The following is a 19,577-nucleotide window of genomic DNA, read 5'->3' on the forward strand; positions in this document are numbered from 1 at the left end:
GCACACAAATCACATCTAAGATCGAATCTATGTCTTGGATCGGTCGTGCCGGTTCGTACTTTCAAGATGTTTCAGGTATCGTGCGACACTCCGGTTGCTTGTCTCTGCTTATCTCTTCTAACGAAATGGTGGGTAGCTAGGGCTCCACTGACTTCCACGGCTGAAGCGACCTCCATGTTGGCTGGGTGCCTGGAATCGATCATCGTTGAAGTTGTTGAACCGACCGATTTGTACGCCCGTCCCAGGTCCTGGGCGAGTGGTATGGGATAGGTTGCAGCAAAGCATTGCCACACGGGAGCCGAATTTAGATCCACGTAAAGAAACCATGTGCTTTCTAAATAAAAGGTTAGACTGGAAAGAACCGCTGCGACAGGGAAACTTACCGAATATGAGTTGCAACCAGCTCCCGTTGGTGAGGCGCAGCATTCATAAGGATCCACTGTATGAGGTAATTTCCGTACTGGTCTCCAGCAACTGCTGAGTTCAGAGCTATGTCCGTGAGAGGGGAAGAAGCTAAATGGACTTACTGTCAATCAAGGGCATCCTTGGTCTATCTGTACGACCGGTACATACTCGAGACAGGTAGCGGTCCAGGAATTCGGAGCCGCCAATCTTCAGACACTTCTCCACGATCTTAGATGCAAATTGATCCATGCTGTAATCCACCGCCCAGAGAAGAATATGTTCAATGGCGCGGCTTTTGTCATGGGGAGCGCCGTGTTCGCAGATATGCTGAATGCACCAGTTCCCAAACTGACCGTGAGCGAGCACATCGATCTTTGCTAGAACCTCTTCTATGGCAGGACGCTACACGCAGTAATCAGCTCGAGGTCCGCCATAATGACACAGAGTTGCCAGCAGCTTATGTCGTTGGAGGTGTGGACGTGACGGCAAATCGTTCACATACCTTCTCGTCTTCCACGCAATTCTCGAAGATATTCTGAACTACTAAACTCCCGGTCTCACCCAGTGCAACTTCATGCCACATCCCACGCAGAGCTTCGTTGACCTTCGCCATAATTTGCGGAGGCTCACCACTCCAGCGTAACTCGAAAAGTTTCTGCCATACATGGCACGCATACCGGTGGATCACGGTTTCAGGGATCCTGCGCAAAAGCTCCTGTACCATGATCGCTTTATGCTCTTCGGGCACACAGTCGAAGGCCTTCTGGACGACATGGCAGCCAAAGGGGTCCATGCTGAGGCTCAAAGTGTTGCCTTTTATGGCATTCGCAATTGCGACGATCTGCTCAGGAGTCCCGTGTTCAAAACAACGCTGGACAAGGAAGTTTCCAAATCGATTCACCATGAGGGAGTACGCTTGTTGTATGATGGCTTCGATGATGTCAAATTTCTGCTCGGTTGTGCCGACCTTGAGCTTTTGCTGCAAGAATATCGAGGCTTGTTGGTCATTGTTGCAAACAATCTTGTCAACAATATATTTCCAATCACAAGATACATTCTTGTCCAGCAGTCGCCGATAATTGAGTGGTTCGAGTGGCGATATGTACGTTTGAATAGAGCTTCCACCGACCTTGAACTGTCAGTCAGAGTGCACAAAAGTATAGTTGAGCAAGACTCACAGATGAGGTTGCCCAGGGAACTGAGTTTCCACTTGGTGTCGAGAACTCGGTCGCCGTTGGGGAGAGTGGAGGTGCAACAGCCCTCTGATGATAGGGGGGCAAAGGATATAATCCTACTTGTTGATAAGTGCTGTTCGGCTTACTCGGCGGGGATCGAGAGCCCTGGCTGTCGGCTGAGCTAGGAGCAAATGTACCCCAAGGAGAGCCTGCCCCAGGAAAGCATGACCCGATGCGACTCGGCTGAGCTGTCGGAGGGCGTGGTCCAAACCCTGAGCTTTGCAGATATCTACCTTGATCTTCCGAGAATGGACCGTCAAAGTTGCAAGGCGCCGTAGAAGGGCCTGAAAGCACACGATGGGGTTGGAAAGAATTGGTTGCTGGGATAGCGGGAGCCGTAGGCGAAGGTCCCCAGAACCTGCTCGAGTCTTGACCAAAAGAAGTGCCAGGCAGGGATAAATTATTATCAACATAAGCCTTATCCGAGTTAAGTCCCACGCCGTAAGCTTGCTGAGCATGAGGGCCCCAGAAACCCCTAGCTCGATTGTACGCGCCAGCTGAGAGAGCATCTGAGATATCGGACTGTGAATCCTCCTGCGTATTCCAACCGTCCTGGAGTAGGTGGGATGTCGGTATGGAGGCGTTGAAAGCACTTTGCAAATTGCTGATTGTTTGTTCGCTTATGTCGCGCCCATTGAAGTCAGCCTCTGATGGAGGTCCAAGCGCCTGGTCCAGAGTGTGTTTGATAACACGAGTTTGTGCTAGTTCCTGCTCCTGTAGGGCGATTCTCGAATTAGCAGCCTGAAGTTCTTGTTTCAAGCGAAGCAGCTCGGAAGCGTCGGGGTCAAAAGCGTCAAGACTCGCAACATCCTTTGAGTTAGCAGCCTGCTTGGCATCCGGAAGCAGTGACAAGCTGGAATATTTGTTAAGCTCCTCGTAGCTTCCTGGACCCAACTTGTTCTTTGCGATGAGATGTTTTTGTTGATCAAGAAGGAATTGTTGCTCGGACAGCTTTGAGAGTATATCTTGGTTCACAGTCGGCCTGGTGTCTGATACCTGTGGCTTCGGCGAGAGTTTTGCCAGGAGTCTCTCCATCTCGGAGTTCCCCGTCAGAGGCACGGCATTGCTTGGATGTTCCAACTTCTGCTTCTGGGATTGTCAGACATCTTCTGCCATGGATGAAAAGGAGCGGCAAAAACCTGACCTTATTAGAAGGGTTGTCATTTTTCTGGCCGACAGAAGACTGAAGGTTCCCAAGCTTCGAGGTCGCAAGGGGGTCGGGGGAACTGATACATGTGTTTGAATGCTTTTGTCCCTTGAGGATTATTCGTCAGCCAAATTGGCACTTTGTCCAGTCCGCTGCGAACCCGTCTACTGCGTATATTGACTTACTGGTACTTCGCGCCCAACAGATAATGTGTGGATTTCGACATTCCCGCTGTTGGAAGTTGATCTTTCAGGATTTTTGCGGCCGGTTTCGGGCGAGGCGGCTGAAAGCAAGGACATATTGAGTTGGCAGGCGCAGAGGGTTGTCGTCAATCCAGTTGACGGTTGGGGAAAAGTAAACAAAGAAAGAACTTGAGATCAGGTTGTTCAAAAGACAAGCACGCTGCACAAGATCCAAACACTCTTACATGCAATGAATGGCAACTTGAAGAAGATGTGTCAAAGATAATGCAGAGAAGAGGAGGGCCGTTTACTGCTGTTTGCTGGAGGCACAGCAGAGGATATATGGCAGTATCTAGAAAAAAGATCAGAAAGCGTGAGATACAGAGATTCAAGCAGATAGAGCAACACGGTAGATTCAAGAAGCAGGTACTGGTAGGCAATTGGGAAGCAACGACAGAAGCAACGAAAGAGAAGGAAGGATAGAGACTGCCGGATGGGGTAGAGCTGAACGGAAAATGATGAGCCTTGAAAATGGAAGGAGAAATTGAGCTCAACTGGAAACTGTCCCGATAGATCGACCCCTACGTGGACTACGGCTTTCGAAGAGAAGAATAGTTCTGTGCCCACTAGATAGATGCACCCCAATGGATTTTGGCATCGTATCCGAGTCTGTCAAACAGACATAGTTGGCACATCTCGAAGCAGAGCCAGCAATTTTTGGAGTGGTTCCCCGGCTTAACAATATGTACGGGTCCTGTTGTGATTAAAGAAAAAGTGAGCATTTTTCGATGGCGACTATTAATTTAGAGCACTAGGCTCAGTCCAAACGTGTTGACCCATGATCTGCATGGGGGGGTCATGAGCTCTATATACCATTGGCAATATATGACCCCGCTGATATCTGCCAGAACTTATCAAAATGACCAGCAGCATGGAGTCCCGCATGACCCTTCCATTGGAAACTTTCACCAAGGACTAGAAATTCTGGCTGGCCAGCTCCGGTCAGTGTCGGCACAAGGCGCGCAGCTTGCTCAAGCCCATCCCTATCAGTACCCCACACAACCAGCTCCAGTCTCTCGTCGGAGAGAGGACGGAGAAACAAGGCACCCATGGCAGGTTCGTGGTTGATATAATATTTGCCGCAATTGATGCTAGAAGTCAAATTCATGGACGCGTAAATGCTGCTTGGAGCTGGAAAGCACCTATGTAAATATATGCGATTATCAGTAACACGTAGGGGGTATGACGATATCACTGGAGCCGGAAGTTCATTGCCCAACGAGATGGTGATGACATTGCCAGGGTAGCCCGAGTCAAATGGATCGCATCGTTTTATAATCTGAGAATCAGCAGCAAAATATTGTAGAAGGTTGCGACTAATTTGAAGTGCCGTTTTCTCGACATTGGCCGAGCATATGTTTATAGTGAACGGGCCATTAGTGCGCAAAATAGCATCCAACGCACCTACCTGGCGCCCATATCTTTGGGACATGGACCGCCAGCTAGTCTGGTTCGAGCGCATCCAGTTACCGTCAGCACCTCTTATATACCATGTGGAGTCACACTGGGCTGGATCAACTGCAAAGTGGGTGCTCATATCATCTAGAACCAGGACAATATGCGGTTTGGTATTGCATGCATTCGCTGAGAGGTGAAAACGGTGAATATTCTGCGTCTGTAGATGCCACTTCTTTTGTTGGGCGTCAATTGTGACATGCAATCGGCCGAGCCTGTCGGGGGACTGAAGCTGGTCCACGAATATTCCCCCCTTAGATGACATGTCTCCGGAGGGTGGGACATATATAGCGAACGTTGGTGGTATCCGATTTCTGGCCGAGTGCAGCGAGCTTTCATAGAACTTAAGCAGTGGAGGAGTTGTCATCACACCGTCAAACCAATGGCCTGCATTGGGTAATTCAACGTATTCAGATAACCAGTCAGTTTCTTCGAGCAGTGCATGCATGAGCCGCGAATGATAGGCGGGAACATTTGTATCTTGTGAGCCGTGTTGTTGCAATATTGGGATGCCTGCAGCATTCGCCAGTAAAAGCTCGTGCTTGTAACTCGCTCGCGATTGATGAAGGATGGAAGAGATCAGTGGTTCAGAGTCCCGCCACATGTTATATGGCACGTAGTCTGCAACATCAGAACGTGCTCCCGAGCAGGGATAGATGGCATTTGGGGGCTTACTTTCAATGGAAGTGTACCCTGATACAGGGGCAGCGGCGAAAACATTATCCGGATAATGGGTGATGAGATACCAGACTCCCTGCCCTGGTAGCAGTCAATTGAGCTGATGAAGTGGTAAATAAGAACAAGGTTTGCCTTTACCTCCGTTTGAATGCCCAATAACCATCCAATCATCAACCAAGGCGCCGGGGCCACTCCAGCCAACGGCTTTCATCCAGTTAGGGATCGCTTTGACAGCAGCTTTGATATCACCAACACCCCATATATCTAAGGACGAGGCAATTAATAAAAATGGCATTTTGACGGGTAGCTCAGACGTCGCATGATGCGGGGACAAAGTTGCCAAAAAAAAATTATGGAACCAAGCACTTACGCCAGTCATCTCCGCTCCAAGAAGTGACACCGCTTGGAAACAGCATCCACGCACAGATGCCATATGCAGCATCCAGCATTCCGCGGGCTTGCACACTATCAGCGTCAAGACCGGCACCATGGAGCCCTATGATTAGGGGCAAAGACGCGTTGGTCTTGATGGATGCACAGGGAGAATGCAATGGAGGCGGACGTAGAATAGCATAGGAAATGATGCCCGCCGGGTGGGCATACGTAATTCTCTGAGACTGAAATAACTGTTTTTGGGTAAACTTGACTGGAAATGACTGAATTCGGATTGCCGCCTGTTGGCCAACCCTGTAGCGAACTTCGAATGGAGACGCGAAGCTCGACGGATTGCCAGCAGTGAATCGAAAGGCCAGTGGGCGAGTCTGATACGGTGCAAGGTGCAATGGGGCCTCGATCACCAAGGAGAACTAAGTACATGGCACTGTCACCATGCATCCAGAAGTCAAGCAGGATATTGACACCAACATTAGGAGAGTAGAGTGAAAGTATCTCTACCCATTCGCGCGCATTGTTCTGAACGTTTATAGACGCCCAGGAGCTCCCAAGTTTTTGTTCAGTAGCTTCAGGTATCAGAAGGCTTCGCTCATCGATAGTTAACGTACCATAGCGTATTTCCAATTCGACCACCACATGGATCGTTGGATCACCTTGACCACCCAGAGCCCGAACATCACGGATAAGCCGTAGTTCGACGAGATGCACCCCAGGTGTAATGTCCAATACCAAAGGCGCCCTGCGGTAGCTGTAGAAATCGCCACCGAAATGTCGTTTGCCGTCGATGGATAAATCCAAAATACCATCTGTGAAGATCGCAACTGCTTGGCGGTTTGAGCCATGCAAGTACAGGTAGCCGCGAGCCCAAGCCTGATACTGCTTCGCAGACCATCCATAGACGGACTGGAGGAATGGCCAATTTACTTCCGGGAAGGCCACCATCAGTTCAGCCCTGCTCTGCCCGGCATGAGAATTTGTGACGTTGGCCCAGGCCTGGCCCCATTTCACCCTTCCGTCAGTCGAGAGGGGGCTTGCATATTCAGCTTTTTCATCAAAAGACAGGTTTCGGAATCCACCCCTGTACTCTAGAGGATCTGCTCCCCATATGGCTTCTGTGGATCGGATACAAATTGGAGTTGGTATATTATTGCTCCACAGAGTAAGCTGGATTGCATAAGGACGAACCTCTTGTTCCACATTGAAAGGGACCGAGGACCTGCCACTCCTCTGAGAACTGAACATTCGAGACTTCGTGATTGAGGGGATACTGGGGTGGTATCATATAACCCTCTTCGCTAAGCACTCTTATGCCGCATAATGCTACGATGATTGACATCTTCGCGAACAACATGGATGAGCGGTACGTCATTCTTAAGAAGAAGGAGTTCATGAAAGATGAATGGGATACGGTCGTGGTATCGGCTCACTGTGAGGTATGCCTTCAAAATCTATACCGTTTAGATAAGCAAGGTAGACAGTTTGTAGATTTCCTCAAAATGAAGTACGTTGTTACCCTTATATATATGTAAGTTAGGTAGATGATCTTGGCGCCACAAACTGACCAGCATGTTGTTAAATTTCAAGGAGTTCGCAAGTAAATTGACACTTAGCATTAGCAAAGAACTTTGCGTGGTCTTCCCTGACATAGCTTTCTAGATATGGGGTAGATACCACACCGATTCACTGCGGGCGTCAGAAATTGGTAAGTTGGTAACTGGTGAAGTTGCGAGTAGGGATGGTAAAATGTCGTCATAAAATAAAATATGACCAACACAACAAAATGTTAGAGTTTTTCTTAATAATTAGATTTAATATTCACGTGATTAAAAGTGGATTTTAATTAATTAATTAAAATACGCTAAGCCTAAATTATAGCTAATTAAAGTGCTAAATATTTTACTTAAGTAAAAAAGTAAATAACACTAAATATTAATATTTTTATATTTTTTAATAATAAATATATATATTTTTTTAAAGCTTTAATATTTAAGATTTTTTAATTATAACCACCGTAATGCTTTAAATTAATAATAATTTATAAGTTAAAAACCTTTATAAAATATTAAACTAGCAAAGTATTTTTTTAATTTTTATTTTTTTTAATTTTATATTAATTTTTAAAAATATAAATTAAATATTAATATTACAGCAAGGCTTAAAACCCTTAAATAACTTAATAATAAACCTATTTTTTTTAAAAAATATTTAAATTAGCCTCCCACTAAGTAATATAGCTAATAATAACTTTTTTAAAATTATATATTAAAAGTAAAAAATAAAAAACTTTTTTTATAGCTATTTATACTAGTAAACTTTTATTTTTAATTTATAAAAACCTATACTTTTAATTATTATTTTTAAAGTAAAAAATTAAGGCCCCCGCGAATTATTAAACTTTTAAAAATAACTTATTAAATAAGTATTATAATAAAACATGCCTTATAGTAAATAAAAAACTTAAGAATTTTAAGTATTTTAATATTATTATTAATAAATTTATAAATTAGTTTTTTAAACATGTTATTACCTTATTATTTAATATATTTACTTATAATTTTTTTTTATACTTTTAAAAAAATACTGGTAAAAAGTTTAAAAGCAAGAAAATTATAAAATAAATTTAGGATTAAATTTAAAAATATCTTATTAATAAAAAAGGGTATTTAACACGCCTTAATAATATTAACTAAAAAAAATTAATTTAATTTTTATAAATGCTTATAATATTATAAAAAATATGTAAAAAAAATTTTAAGGTAAAGCTAAGTTTTTTTATATATATTTTATTTTTTATAATTTTTATACTTGTCACACCGCTGAGCCTTCGGCCAAACCCACTAGGCCGCTCCGGGCCTAGTAGGTTAGCCACATAGTAATAATAACCTTAAAGTAATAATAATTATAAATTTTAATTATATATACTATTTTTAAATAATTATTACTTTACTAATTTTTGTTATAACATATTTTAATAAAAATAAATTAAAACTATAAAAAGCGCTTTTTTTTACTACTTTATAAAAATTTTTAAACCTAAGCTAAATATACGGAAAATTATAAATAAATTTTAGATTAATTATTAATATTTATAAAAATAAATAAAAAAAACTAGGCTTTATATAACATGTTAAAAATTTAAAAAACACCTTATTAATATATAAAAAAAGGTCTTATTAGCCTATATTACTTAGTATAATAAATTACGCGCCTTGTTAAATCCTACCTAAATTAAATATATAGCTAATACTATTTTTTAAATAAGTTATATTAAAAAAGGCTTTTTATTATTACTAGTTAGCAAGATATAGGCGCTATACTTTATAAAAAAATATTTAAAGTTTTTTATATTAAATAAGTTTTTAAAAAAACTAATAAAAAGCTAAGGCAGAGCGTGCTAAAAATATTATATAATAAATAAAATATTATAAAAACCTTATTAAGGCTAAAAAATTTAAAATATAAATATTTATAATATAAATAAAACTGGCTTTAAAATAGGGTAAAAAAGGTATATAAAAATTATTTATATATATTATTCTTATTTTACTTTTTTTATTAACTTTATATTATTTTAAGTTTTAGTTACCTTTATTAAGTATATATTTAAAAATAGCTTTATTCTTCCTCCGCTTTTAATATTCCCTAAAAATGTAAAAATAAAAAATTAATTTAATAAAATAAATATTTTAAGGGGGTATAATACCTTTATAATTAAAACTAGTAAAATAGGCTATATTAATAAAAAATTAGCTTATTTTTAGCTTTATTATTTTAACCTTTATTTTATTATTTAATAAAAAAAAACCTGGCGCCTTTTTTTTTAATTAATATATAAGCTATATAATTATTAAATTTACTTAGTTTATAAAAAGGCAGTAAATTTTATTACTTTTAATATTACCTTATTTAACTTATATTTTTTAACTGCTTAATTTAATCCCTTTTATATAACTAAAAAAAACTATATAAATATAGTTAACAAGCTCTCCTAAATAAATAAATATAATTATAATAAAGTTTACTTTTTAAATAATATTACCTTTATTTAAGCCAAAACTTTTATCTTTAAAATAATTATAAAGGGATAGGAGGAAACCAGCCTTAAAAAAATATTAATATAAATAAAATAATAAAGGTAATTAAGGCTTATAAAAACCTAAAAACCCCTTTAAAAATATTTAATAAAAATAAAGTTATTAAAAACCCTGCAAAGGTTTAAAAAAATTAGGAATTAATATTTAGTAAAAAGCTAAATATTAAAAACTTAATATTAAAAACTTTTTTAAAAAAGCTATTAATAACTTTATATATGGCTTATATAACTAGCTAGATAATAACTAATATAAACAAGTGTTATTTAAAGCTTTTTTTAAGTATAAAAGCTATTTTTAAGGGCGTGTAATACCAGGTAGTAAATCTTGCCTTTAAAATTATTAAGTTAAATAATTATTTTAAAAAACATTTTAAAAAATATTATAAACCTTAAATAAAGTAATAGGTTAAAAAAGGCTACCAAGACCTTTTATATTATTAAAATTTTAAAAAAAAATATAATAAAAAAAAGTTAAGGAAATTAACACGGCATTTAAAAAAAATAATTAGGATTATATAAAAATATTAAAAAAAAGTTTTTAAATAATTATAAAGCTAGTTATTATAATAAAATTATTTTTAAAAAAGTTAAAAAAAAAACTAAATAAATTATTATTTATTATTAATTATAAAAGCGTTTTATAAAGCTTTATATTTTACTTTAATATTAAATTATTACTTTTTAAAGTTATTAGGTGGCCCTTAATAATAAATTTTTATAAAAAGTTTAAGGCGCGACTATTTGCGTAGTTTTAAAGTTAATAATTTAATATTATAATTATAAATTAGCTATTAGCTTAGCTTTATTTTTATATACTTAAAATATTAAAAACTTATTATTTAGTAAAAATATAGTGGTTTAAATAACTTTATGTTAATTAAAATTATTATTAATTTAAAATTATTATTACTATGTGGCTAACCCACTAGGCCCCGGGGCGGCCTAGTGGGTCTGCCAAAGGCTCAGCAAAGTGACGAGTAGCCTTTAACTTTTAATAAAAAATATTTTTACTTTTTATAGGCCTTATAAAATTTTTAAGGGCGCTATAAATATTATTAGTTTTTTTATAATGCTTTAAAATAACTAGCCACTATTTATAACTATTAAATAAAAAAAAGGTAGTATAAAAGTGCTTATCACGCTAGTAATTACTTATTAAAAAACCTAATTTAACTTTTTATACTTAGTATAAAAGTTAGGTATTTTTTTACTAGTAAACCTTGCTTTTAAAAATTATTATAGCTTTAAAATTTAAAAAGCTATTAGTAATAAAGTTAGTTATAAAACTTTTTATAATACCTAGCTTTTAGCTTAATTTAAAAAACCTTTTTTTTATTATAAAGCTTATTTATTATTTCTAGCTATAATTAAAAAATTAAAAGGCTAATATTATAATAGTACATGTTATATTTTTCTTTTTAAATAGCTTTAAAAACTAACTTATTTTTTAACTTTTTAAATTATAAAGCACTAGGTACAGCTATAATTAATCCTTTTTTATTAGGCTATTAAAATTATATTTATAAGGTCCTTGGCCTTAGGGATTTGCGAATAGTGTGATAGGGTGTAATATACCTAAAAAAGAGGTTTATAAATAATAATTTTAAAAAAGTAGGAATATTAAGATTAATACTAAGGTTTAAATTTCTGGCCTTGCAAAGGCTAAATATTTTTAATATATATTAAATTAGCACCTAAAGGCTAACTTAGTTATTTATAAGTAAAGCTATTTATAAATATTTTTAAGTTTTATAAAAGGGCTATATATAGTATAATAGGCCTTATAACTACCCCCCTTTTTATGGCCTTGATTTCTTAAGGCCTTATAAATAAATAAATAAATATATATATATAGTTTATAAGATACTCTTAAAAAACCCTTGCTAGTATATAAAAAACCTTTATAAAAAATTTTTTATTATATATAATAAAAAAAGGTATATCTTGCCTGTACCTTTCCTTTGCATAGCTAATTTTATTAATACTTTTTTTTAAATATATTAGGTCTTATTTCGCGGAGCCTTTTTTTAATAGTATTAAAATTTTATATAAAATATAAGCATGCTTATAAGTATTATTAATTTTTTATAGGTATATTTATTTAAAATTTATAACTATTTTAATAGCCTAGGCCCATGTAAGAATACTAGCTATATTTTATTTTTTTAATTAAATTTTACTTTATTTATTTTCTTGTAATTCTTATAAAAAAATTAATATATATAATATTTTTACTTTTTTGCAGGTTATAATTACCTTTAATATTTATAAAATATTATTATTCCGCGCTTTTTTTTTAAGTAGGCTTAATACTAAAGCTCTTGTTTAATTTCTTTTTTTTATAACTTTTTTTATAAATAAGCTGCCTGCTTTTTATAGGTATACCCTTTTATTAGCCCTTTTTATTTTTTTATTATATAAATATATTTTACAAGCTTTTTTTTACTAGCTTGCTAGTTAAAATAGCTTATAAAATTTTTTAATATTTTAAATAATATAATACCTATTTATATATTTAAATCTTTTATTTTTACTTACTTCCCGCTGGGTACTTTATATATTTTATATATTTTTTTATACTAGTATTTACTTATTTAGCTATTATATTTTATAAAAAAGTTTTATAAACTCCTAAGCTTTAAAAAATATATTTTATAAGCTTTAAATTTTTATAAAAATAAAGTCTTATTTTTATTTTTTTTATAAACCCTTATTTTTACTTATTTATAAGCTTTTATTTTTACTTACTTACAAGCCCTTAACTTTACCTGCTTATAAGCTTTTATTTTTACTTACTTATAAGCCCTTAACTACCTATTTATAAGCTTTTAACTTTACCTTTAAGCTTTTAACTTTACTTTATAAATTTTTAACTTTATTTTTATAAATTTTATTTTATAAGTATAGCTAACTTGCGTATAGTTAATTAAAAATAAAATTTTTTTACTTTTATAAATAATATTTTATAAAATAACTTTTATTTTTACTTTTAGCCTAGTTATTATCCTGCCTTTTGCTACTAGTAAAGGCCTTAATATTTAATTTAATTTTAATTAATATAAATAAGTTTTACTTAACACCTGGCTATTTTTTTACTAGTTTTTTTTTTATAATATATATTTATAATATTAATATATAGCTTACTAGGGTTATTATATTATTATAATATTTAGTAAATATTTTTACCTCCCTACTTATAATTTTTTTATTTATTAATATATATAAAGTTTTTTTTACTTTTTACCTATATATATTTTTAGTTATAAAATTTTTATTTATAAGGTTACTGCTAACTTACTTATAATTATTAAATATTTTTTTTATTATCATGCCCTGCCCTGCTAGGGGGCTACTTACTAGGGTAATATAAAATACCTTACCTTTAGGCAAGGTAAGTATTATAAATTAGGCGCAAGCCTAGTTTATAATACTTTTTAAAAATATAATAAATAATTTAAAAAGATTTTTTATAATTATTAGCCTATTAATTTTATTAAAATTACTATTTTATAATAATACTAAACTATTATTTAACTATAAATTATATTAAATTTTCGTGCTAGTATAAAGGCATGTATATTAATATAGCTTTATTAATATAGCCTAAATTATTATATATATATAAACTTATAAGGCTATTTTTATAATACATGCTAGGTAAAAATCTTTATAAGGCTATAAGTATATAAAGTATATTAATATTTTTTTAAAAAAATTATTTAGTTATCCTGCTTTTATAAAATATATTTTTAAGGGTATTAATTAAAAATATAATAACTATTTATACCGCTTGTGTTCCTACTTTTTTATATAAAACCTAAACTAGTACTAAATAATTATTAGCTTAAAAATTATAAATAATTACTCTGTATTACCTTTAAAGCTTTTTATACTTATAAAATATTAGTTACTATTTTTATACACAAGAAGGCACACATGTTTAATTAGTAATTTATAAAAAAATATTAGTAATTATAAAAGGGGGTTAGTAATTTTAGTTAGTCTATAAGTAATAGTATTATTAATTATTAATTAGTTTTTTTTAGGCTTACAAAAGTTATTCTTTATTTTTTTTTATTTTTAAAAACCAGGTTTTATTTTTTTTATTATATATTTTTTATATATTTATAAGTGCCTTAGCCCGTGGACTAGTTTTTTTATTATTTTATTATATTTTAACTATTTTATATAAAGCTATTTAGGGTTTTTGTCAACATCGGCCGCCGACGGCACACCAATACTGCCGTCGGGCACCGCCCTGACCCCTTTTCTTTATTTAATATAGCTAGCCTTTTATAAAAGAATTAATAATATTTTAAATCCTTTTTAAACTATTAAAAGTATAATAATAGTAGCATGTTATTAACATGACTAGTTAAGTAAATAACTTAATAACTTAATTAGGCATGCTAATTAAGATTAGGCTAGGAGACATTAATTAAGCAATTTTTAGTATTTAAAAAGCCTAGTAAATCTTTTTCTTTTAATTTTTTATTATTATCCCCTATTTAATTTACCTTATTATTTACTTATTTAGTTATTTTATATTAAGTTAAACAACCAATTAAACTCCTGGACTCTTAAAAGTTATTTATATTTAATAATTAATTAATAATTTTTTTTTCTCTTGCTACCCTTTGCCTTTTTTTAATTAATTAATAAATTTAGTAAACTTGCTTTCTTAATTTTTTTTATAACTTTTTTATTTTTTACTTATTTATTAAAAGATTATTAAACTCCTAATCTCCTAGGAGGCGTTTATATTTAGTAGTTAATTAATAGCCTTTCTTCTTTTTTTTAAAAGCCTTTTTACCTTATAACTAGCTAATAAACTTAATAATTTATTTCCTTGGTTTTTAATAACTCCTTTTTTTTTAAATTTTAATACCTTAATAAAGACTTGTTATTTTAGTTTCTTAATATAATATAAAGGGGGCTTAGACTAAATAAGACAATACCTTGGTAATATTAGCCTATTAGTTAAAGGTTTTTTAGTAGGTTAAATAGTAGTTCACGAGAGAATTTAACTAGAAAATAGTATTTTTTATTAATTTTATAGTATATTATATACCGTTGACGGAGTCTCGGTCGGTTCTCCAAAGTAAGCAGTTGACGGAGTTTCGGTCAATTCTTCAAAGTATGCAGTTAACAAAGGGAGTGGAATAGGATTACTATAGTAAACCAAAGTTATTAACGCGGTGTAAAAAGCATAAGCGCCTAGGTTTAAAACCTAAGTATAAAAAGTACTAGTATTTAAATTAATATAATACACTTGTAATTATAATTAAAAAGCAGGAGTAAATTAAGCGGGAGTAAATTAAGTTAAAAAGGTTTTTTAATTTTAAAGCTATTTTCCCAGCCCGTGTTGCTAATTATTAAAGTTTTTTTAATTTTAATTTTTATTATTTTTATTATTTTTTTATAAAATATTTATTTTTTTTAGCTTCCTGGGTAGCTTAATTAAAAATAAGTAATAAATTTTATGGTTTTTACTAGTAAATTAGCAGCTAAAATATTATTTATAATAGTAAAAGTAATAATTAAACCTATTAAATATAATTTAGTCGCGCCTAATATACTTAAATATATAGTTAAGGCGTGGTTATTTACTTTTAAAAATATTAGTTAGCTTAATAAAAATTATAATAAGGTTTTTTAAATTTTAATACTTTATTTTTTTGCTTACTATCTCGGGCTTTAATAATATTTTTTTAAATATTAAATTTAAAGTTAAAAATATTTAAAAAATTTGCTATTATGGTGCGGCGTGTTAGCTTATTAATTTTTTAATATAATATATTATTTAGCTTACTTTAAGCTAGGGTTAATTAGTTAAATATATTATTAATATTTATTAATTTTATATTTTTTAAAAACTTTTATATAAAAAAGCAAGGGGTTTTCCTAGCTTAAATATTTATAAAATTATAGTTTATTTTTTAAAAATAAGTTATTACCTTAACTAGTTAAAGTTTAAAATATTTAATAAGCTTAGTAACTTATTTTTATTTTAAGGGAAAATCTTATAGCTTTTATTTATTTACTTAACATAACTTAGTAATATACCACTTTAAAATAGCGCCTTTTAAATAATTATAAATATTAATTTTAATAACTGCTTTTTTTAGGAATTACTATATTAAAAATATAGTTTATAAAAGTATATATATTTTTATAAAAGGTTTTTAACCCGCGCTTTTTTATTAATAAATTTTTGTTATTAACTTTATTAAGCTAAAAGTAATTAATATTTTTTATTTTTTAATAATATTTTTTTAGTATAGCTTTAGCTAGTTAAGGCTCTTTTTCACGGGAAACTAGTTTTAGTTTATTAACTAATAAAATAAATCTATTTTTACCTTTTCCTTGTCCGCGTTCCCTTTTTATATCTTTTTAATTTTAATAAAAAAGATTTAATGGCTTTAGTTCTAGCTTTTATTTTTAAGGTGCTTGTAAATATACCTCTTGGGGTTTTAGTTATTAAACTAAGCTAAAAACTTTATATATATTTTTAAGGTTTTGCCTGTACGTGTTTTTTAATTCCCGTGTTTTATTAATTTAGTTATTTATTACTTAATTATTTTTTTAAAAATTTTTAAAGTCCTTTTTTAGTTTGTTCTTAAAAGTAGCTTGCCTATTATTAATAATTTTTAAATAGTTATTTAATTCCTGTTATAAAATTAATTTAAAGTCTGTAGCTATTAAATTATTTACCTATTAAAAACCAGGATTAAAAGGCAGCTAATTTACCCGTTAAAAACCGGGATTAAAAGGTTTAGGATTAAAAGGTTGCTAATTTACCTGTTATAAGCCAGAGTTAAAAGGTTGCTAATTTACTTATTATAGGCTAGAGTTAAAAGGCTATTAAAAAAATAGTTAAAAAAATTATTAAAAATCTAGATTTATTTATAAATTTATATTGCGGATTTAAAAACTTGTATTAATATTAATATTAATATTAATTATATTATTTCTTTTTTTATAATTAGTAAAATAAGAAAATACCTAGGTTTTATAATTAGTTTTACTATTATTTATTTTAAATAATACTAAAAATATTAGCTAGTAATTAATTAAATTTACTAGCTTATTAAGTTATAAGTAGCTAAAGTATTTAGCTATTACTTAGTTAATTCAATTAAAAATATAAATAAGCTAGTAGTTTAGGTAGGCTAAGATAATATAAATAAATTAAATTAAAAAGTAATAATTAAAAAAGTAAATAAACCTATAAATAACCTAAAAAATAAAAAAATATTCACGGTAAAAATAAAAATTAAGTATATAAAATATTTATTAGTATTAAAGTTAGTTAGCTAGTTAATATTATTAATAAGTAATTATATAATTATTAAATTATAATTTTTAATTATAAAAATTTATTTTTATTTAGTTAGTTTTAGGCCGGAGGTTAATTTTAAACTAATAATATTATTAATATATATTAATAAGTTTGCCTGTGTTTTACTTAAAAATTATTTTAATTTAAGTAAAAATAAATTTAGGGGCGCGGAATATATAATTTTTTAAGCTTTTTATTTATTAATTTATATATTTTTTATTTTTTAGCCAAGAAATAAAAGATCTTTTATAACCTAATAAAAAACTAACTAATTAATATCCCATGCTAGGGGGTAGGCGTACTAAGTAAAAAAAATATATAACTATATAATAAATAATAAAGTTAATAAATAATATATTTTTTTAATTAAAATTTTTTGTATACTACTGCCCAACCTGCTAAAAAACCTTTAACTAATATACTAATATTACCAAGGCATTGTCCTAGTTTATTTAAGTCCCTTTTATATTAATAAAGCAGCACGCTCGCCGGTTAACTAATATATATAAATAATAAATAGGAGTTTAGGAGTTTGCTAATCTATTTTAATAAATAAGTAAAGGGTAAAAAAGTTATAAAAATGTCAGGGCCAATGTTTTTCCATTTAATATTACCAGAGCTAATCCACCATTAGTTTGGAGTTAGCGCCTTAGGTAACCTAAGCTTTAGCCTTAGGCCGCTAAGGGCTTGGCATACCTTATTATTATATTAGGCTATATAACTTAATTAGGTTATTAATATTTAGGGTTTTAGTTATTAATTAAATAAGGCTAGGGTAGGCCCTAAGTATAAGTTAAAGTAAAAATTTATATATAAAGTATTTAAACCTATATTTATTTTTTAGTTAAAAATAGCTTAAGTATAGCTTAAAGGTTTATAAAAATAGTTTTAAGGCTAGCCTTTTTTTTAAATTTTTAAGTAACTTTTTTAATATTATTTAATAAGGTTTAAAATACTTTATTTTTATTAGTTAAATTTCTTTATTAATATTTTTATTATTAATAAAAATTTTTAAAACTTATTAATTTTATAGTTAGAGTTACTTACACTTATTATTTTTTAAACTTTTTTAATAATAATATTTTAAACTAAATTTTTAAAAAATAAGTAAAGGTGGTTTATAAATATTTTAGTTAAGATTTTTAAAACCTAAACTTAAATAGTTAAAAAAGTGTTCTTTTTTTTATTTATACTTAAGAATTCTATTATTATTAAAAATAGTTAAAAAAAAAACTTAACTTAAATAATTTAGTTTACTAGCTTAATAAAGCGTAGGGTAAAATTTACCTTTTATTTTATTATTTTATATTATTATTAAAGCTTATTAATCCGGAATTTATTATAATTAAAGCTATTTTAAAAAAAAAGTAATTTAAAATTATTATACCTAGCTTATTTATTTTTTAATTTTAATATAATTAATATTAYATGTTAAAATTAGGATATTTTTTAAAAAAAAATAAGGGGAAGTTGCCTTTATAACCTAAAGCTAAAATAATATTAAATTATTAATTTTTATATTAATTTTTTTATTAATTCCCGCGTTAATTTTCTTGTTAATATTTTTTAATAAGCTTTAAAAAAAATTAATTTTAGTAATTTTTTTAATTTTAGTTTAAAGTTAAGCTTAAATAACTTAAGTTATTATTTTAAAGCTATTTTACCTTTAAAACCTAGTGCTAGTAAATCTAGTTTTAAAAGGTTTAAAAGTTTTAAATATATATAAAAAAGGTATTAAAAGGCTATTAAAAATTATAAACTTTATTAAAAAAAAAGGTTTTTTAGGAGCCTAAGATTAAGTTTAAAAAAATTAAAAAGTTAAAAAAAATATAATAAAGCTTAAAATTTAGTTTAAAAATTTAAAAAAATACTTTTATAACACCCCTAAAAGGTTTTAAATAAATAATAAAAAAATTATATTTATTATTTAAAATATTTTAAGAAACGCCTGTAATTATTAAAAAGGTTAAATTAAATTTTAAAATAATAAGTAAACCTAAAAAAATTTTAAAAAATTTATATATATATATAGGTTAACTTAATAATAAACTAGGGCTACCATGCTACTTAATATTTTTTAATTAAATAATAAAGTATTTAAAATACTATTTTTTAAAAACTTTACTTTATAAAGTTAGGCTTATACTTTAATAATTTATAGTTTAAGGTATAAGTACTTATTAAAACTTATAATAAAAATATTTACTTATACTTAAAAAAGTTAAAAACCCCCTCAAAAATTATGCTTAAAGTAAATATAATAATAATTTATATAAAGTTTATTAATAAGTATAATAAGGCTTTAAAAGCTAAAAAAAAAGTCCGGAGCTAGTTTTAACTTTAAAAATAAAAAAAATAAAAATAACTTAAAATAAAACTAGAATAGTAGTAAAGTAGCTTTTTTTTTAAAAAAAAGGGTAAAAAAAATAATAACTTACTTTTTAAAAAAAAAGCACTGCAAGAAAAAGGGTCTTTATTTTAATTATAATAAATTAGGCTACTTATTAAAGGCCTATTTAAATAAGAAAAAGCTTATGAAAAACTAGTAAAAAATAAATAATAATTTCCTAGTTTTAAGTTATTAAAG

General features: G+C 29.8%; 2 protein-coding genes across 2 annotated transcripts; both read right to left on the bottom strand.

Annotated features, from left to right (window-relative positions):
- Positions 1-117: 117 nt before the first annotated feature.
- DSM5745_00535 (putative Pumilio-family RNA binding repeat protein) lies at positions 118-3,086 on the bottom strand (the record flags this gene model as incomplete). The annotated part of the gene is made up of 7 exons (XM_026742551.1): positions 118-334; positions 384-474; positions 528-807; positions 908-1,534; positions 1,584-2,729; positions 2,785-2,895; positions 2,973-3,086. 7 exons carry the CDS (start codon positions 3,084-3,086, stop codon positions 118-120), a joined length of 2,586 nt encoding a protein of 861 aa, XP_026608396.1.
- Positions 3,087-3,834: 748 nt separating this feature from the next.
- Positions 3,835-6,891, bottom strand: DSM5745_00536 (uncharacterized protein; the record flags this gene model as incomplete). Its single annotated transcript, XM_026742552.1, has 5 exons — positions 3,835-5,243; positions 5,301-5,426; positions 5,533-5,788; positions 5,820-6,667; positions 6,741-6,891. 5 exons carry the CDS (start codon positions 6,889-6,891, stop codon positions 3,835-3,837), a joined length of 2,790 nt encoding a protein of 929 aa, XP_026608397.1.
- Between the last annotated feature and the right edge of the window lie 12,686 nt (positions 6,892-19,577).

Source organism: Aspergillus mulundensis, assembly GCF_003369625.1.
Source record: "Aspergillus mulundensis strain DSM 5745 chromosome Unknown scaffold_0, whole genome shotgun sequence".
NCBI lineage: Eukaryota > Fungi > Ascomycota > Eurotiomycetes > Eurotiales > Aspergillaceae > Aspergillus > Aspergillus mulundensis.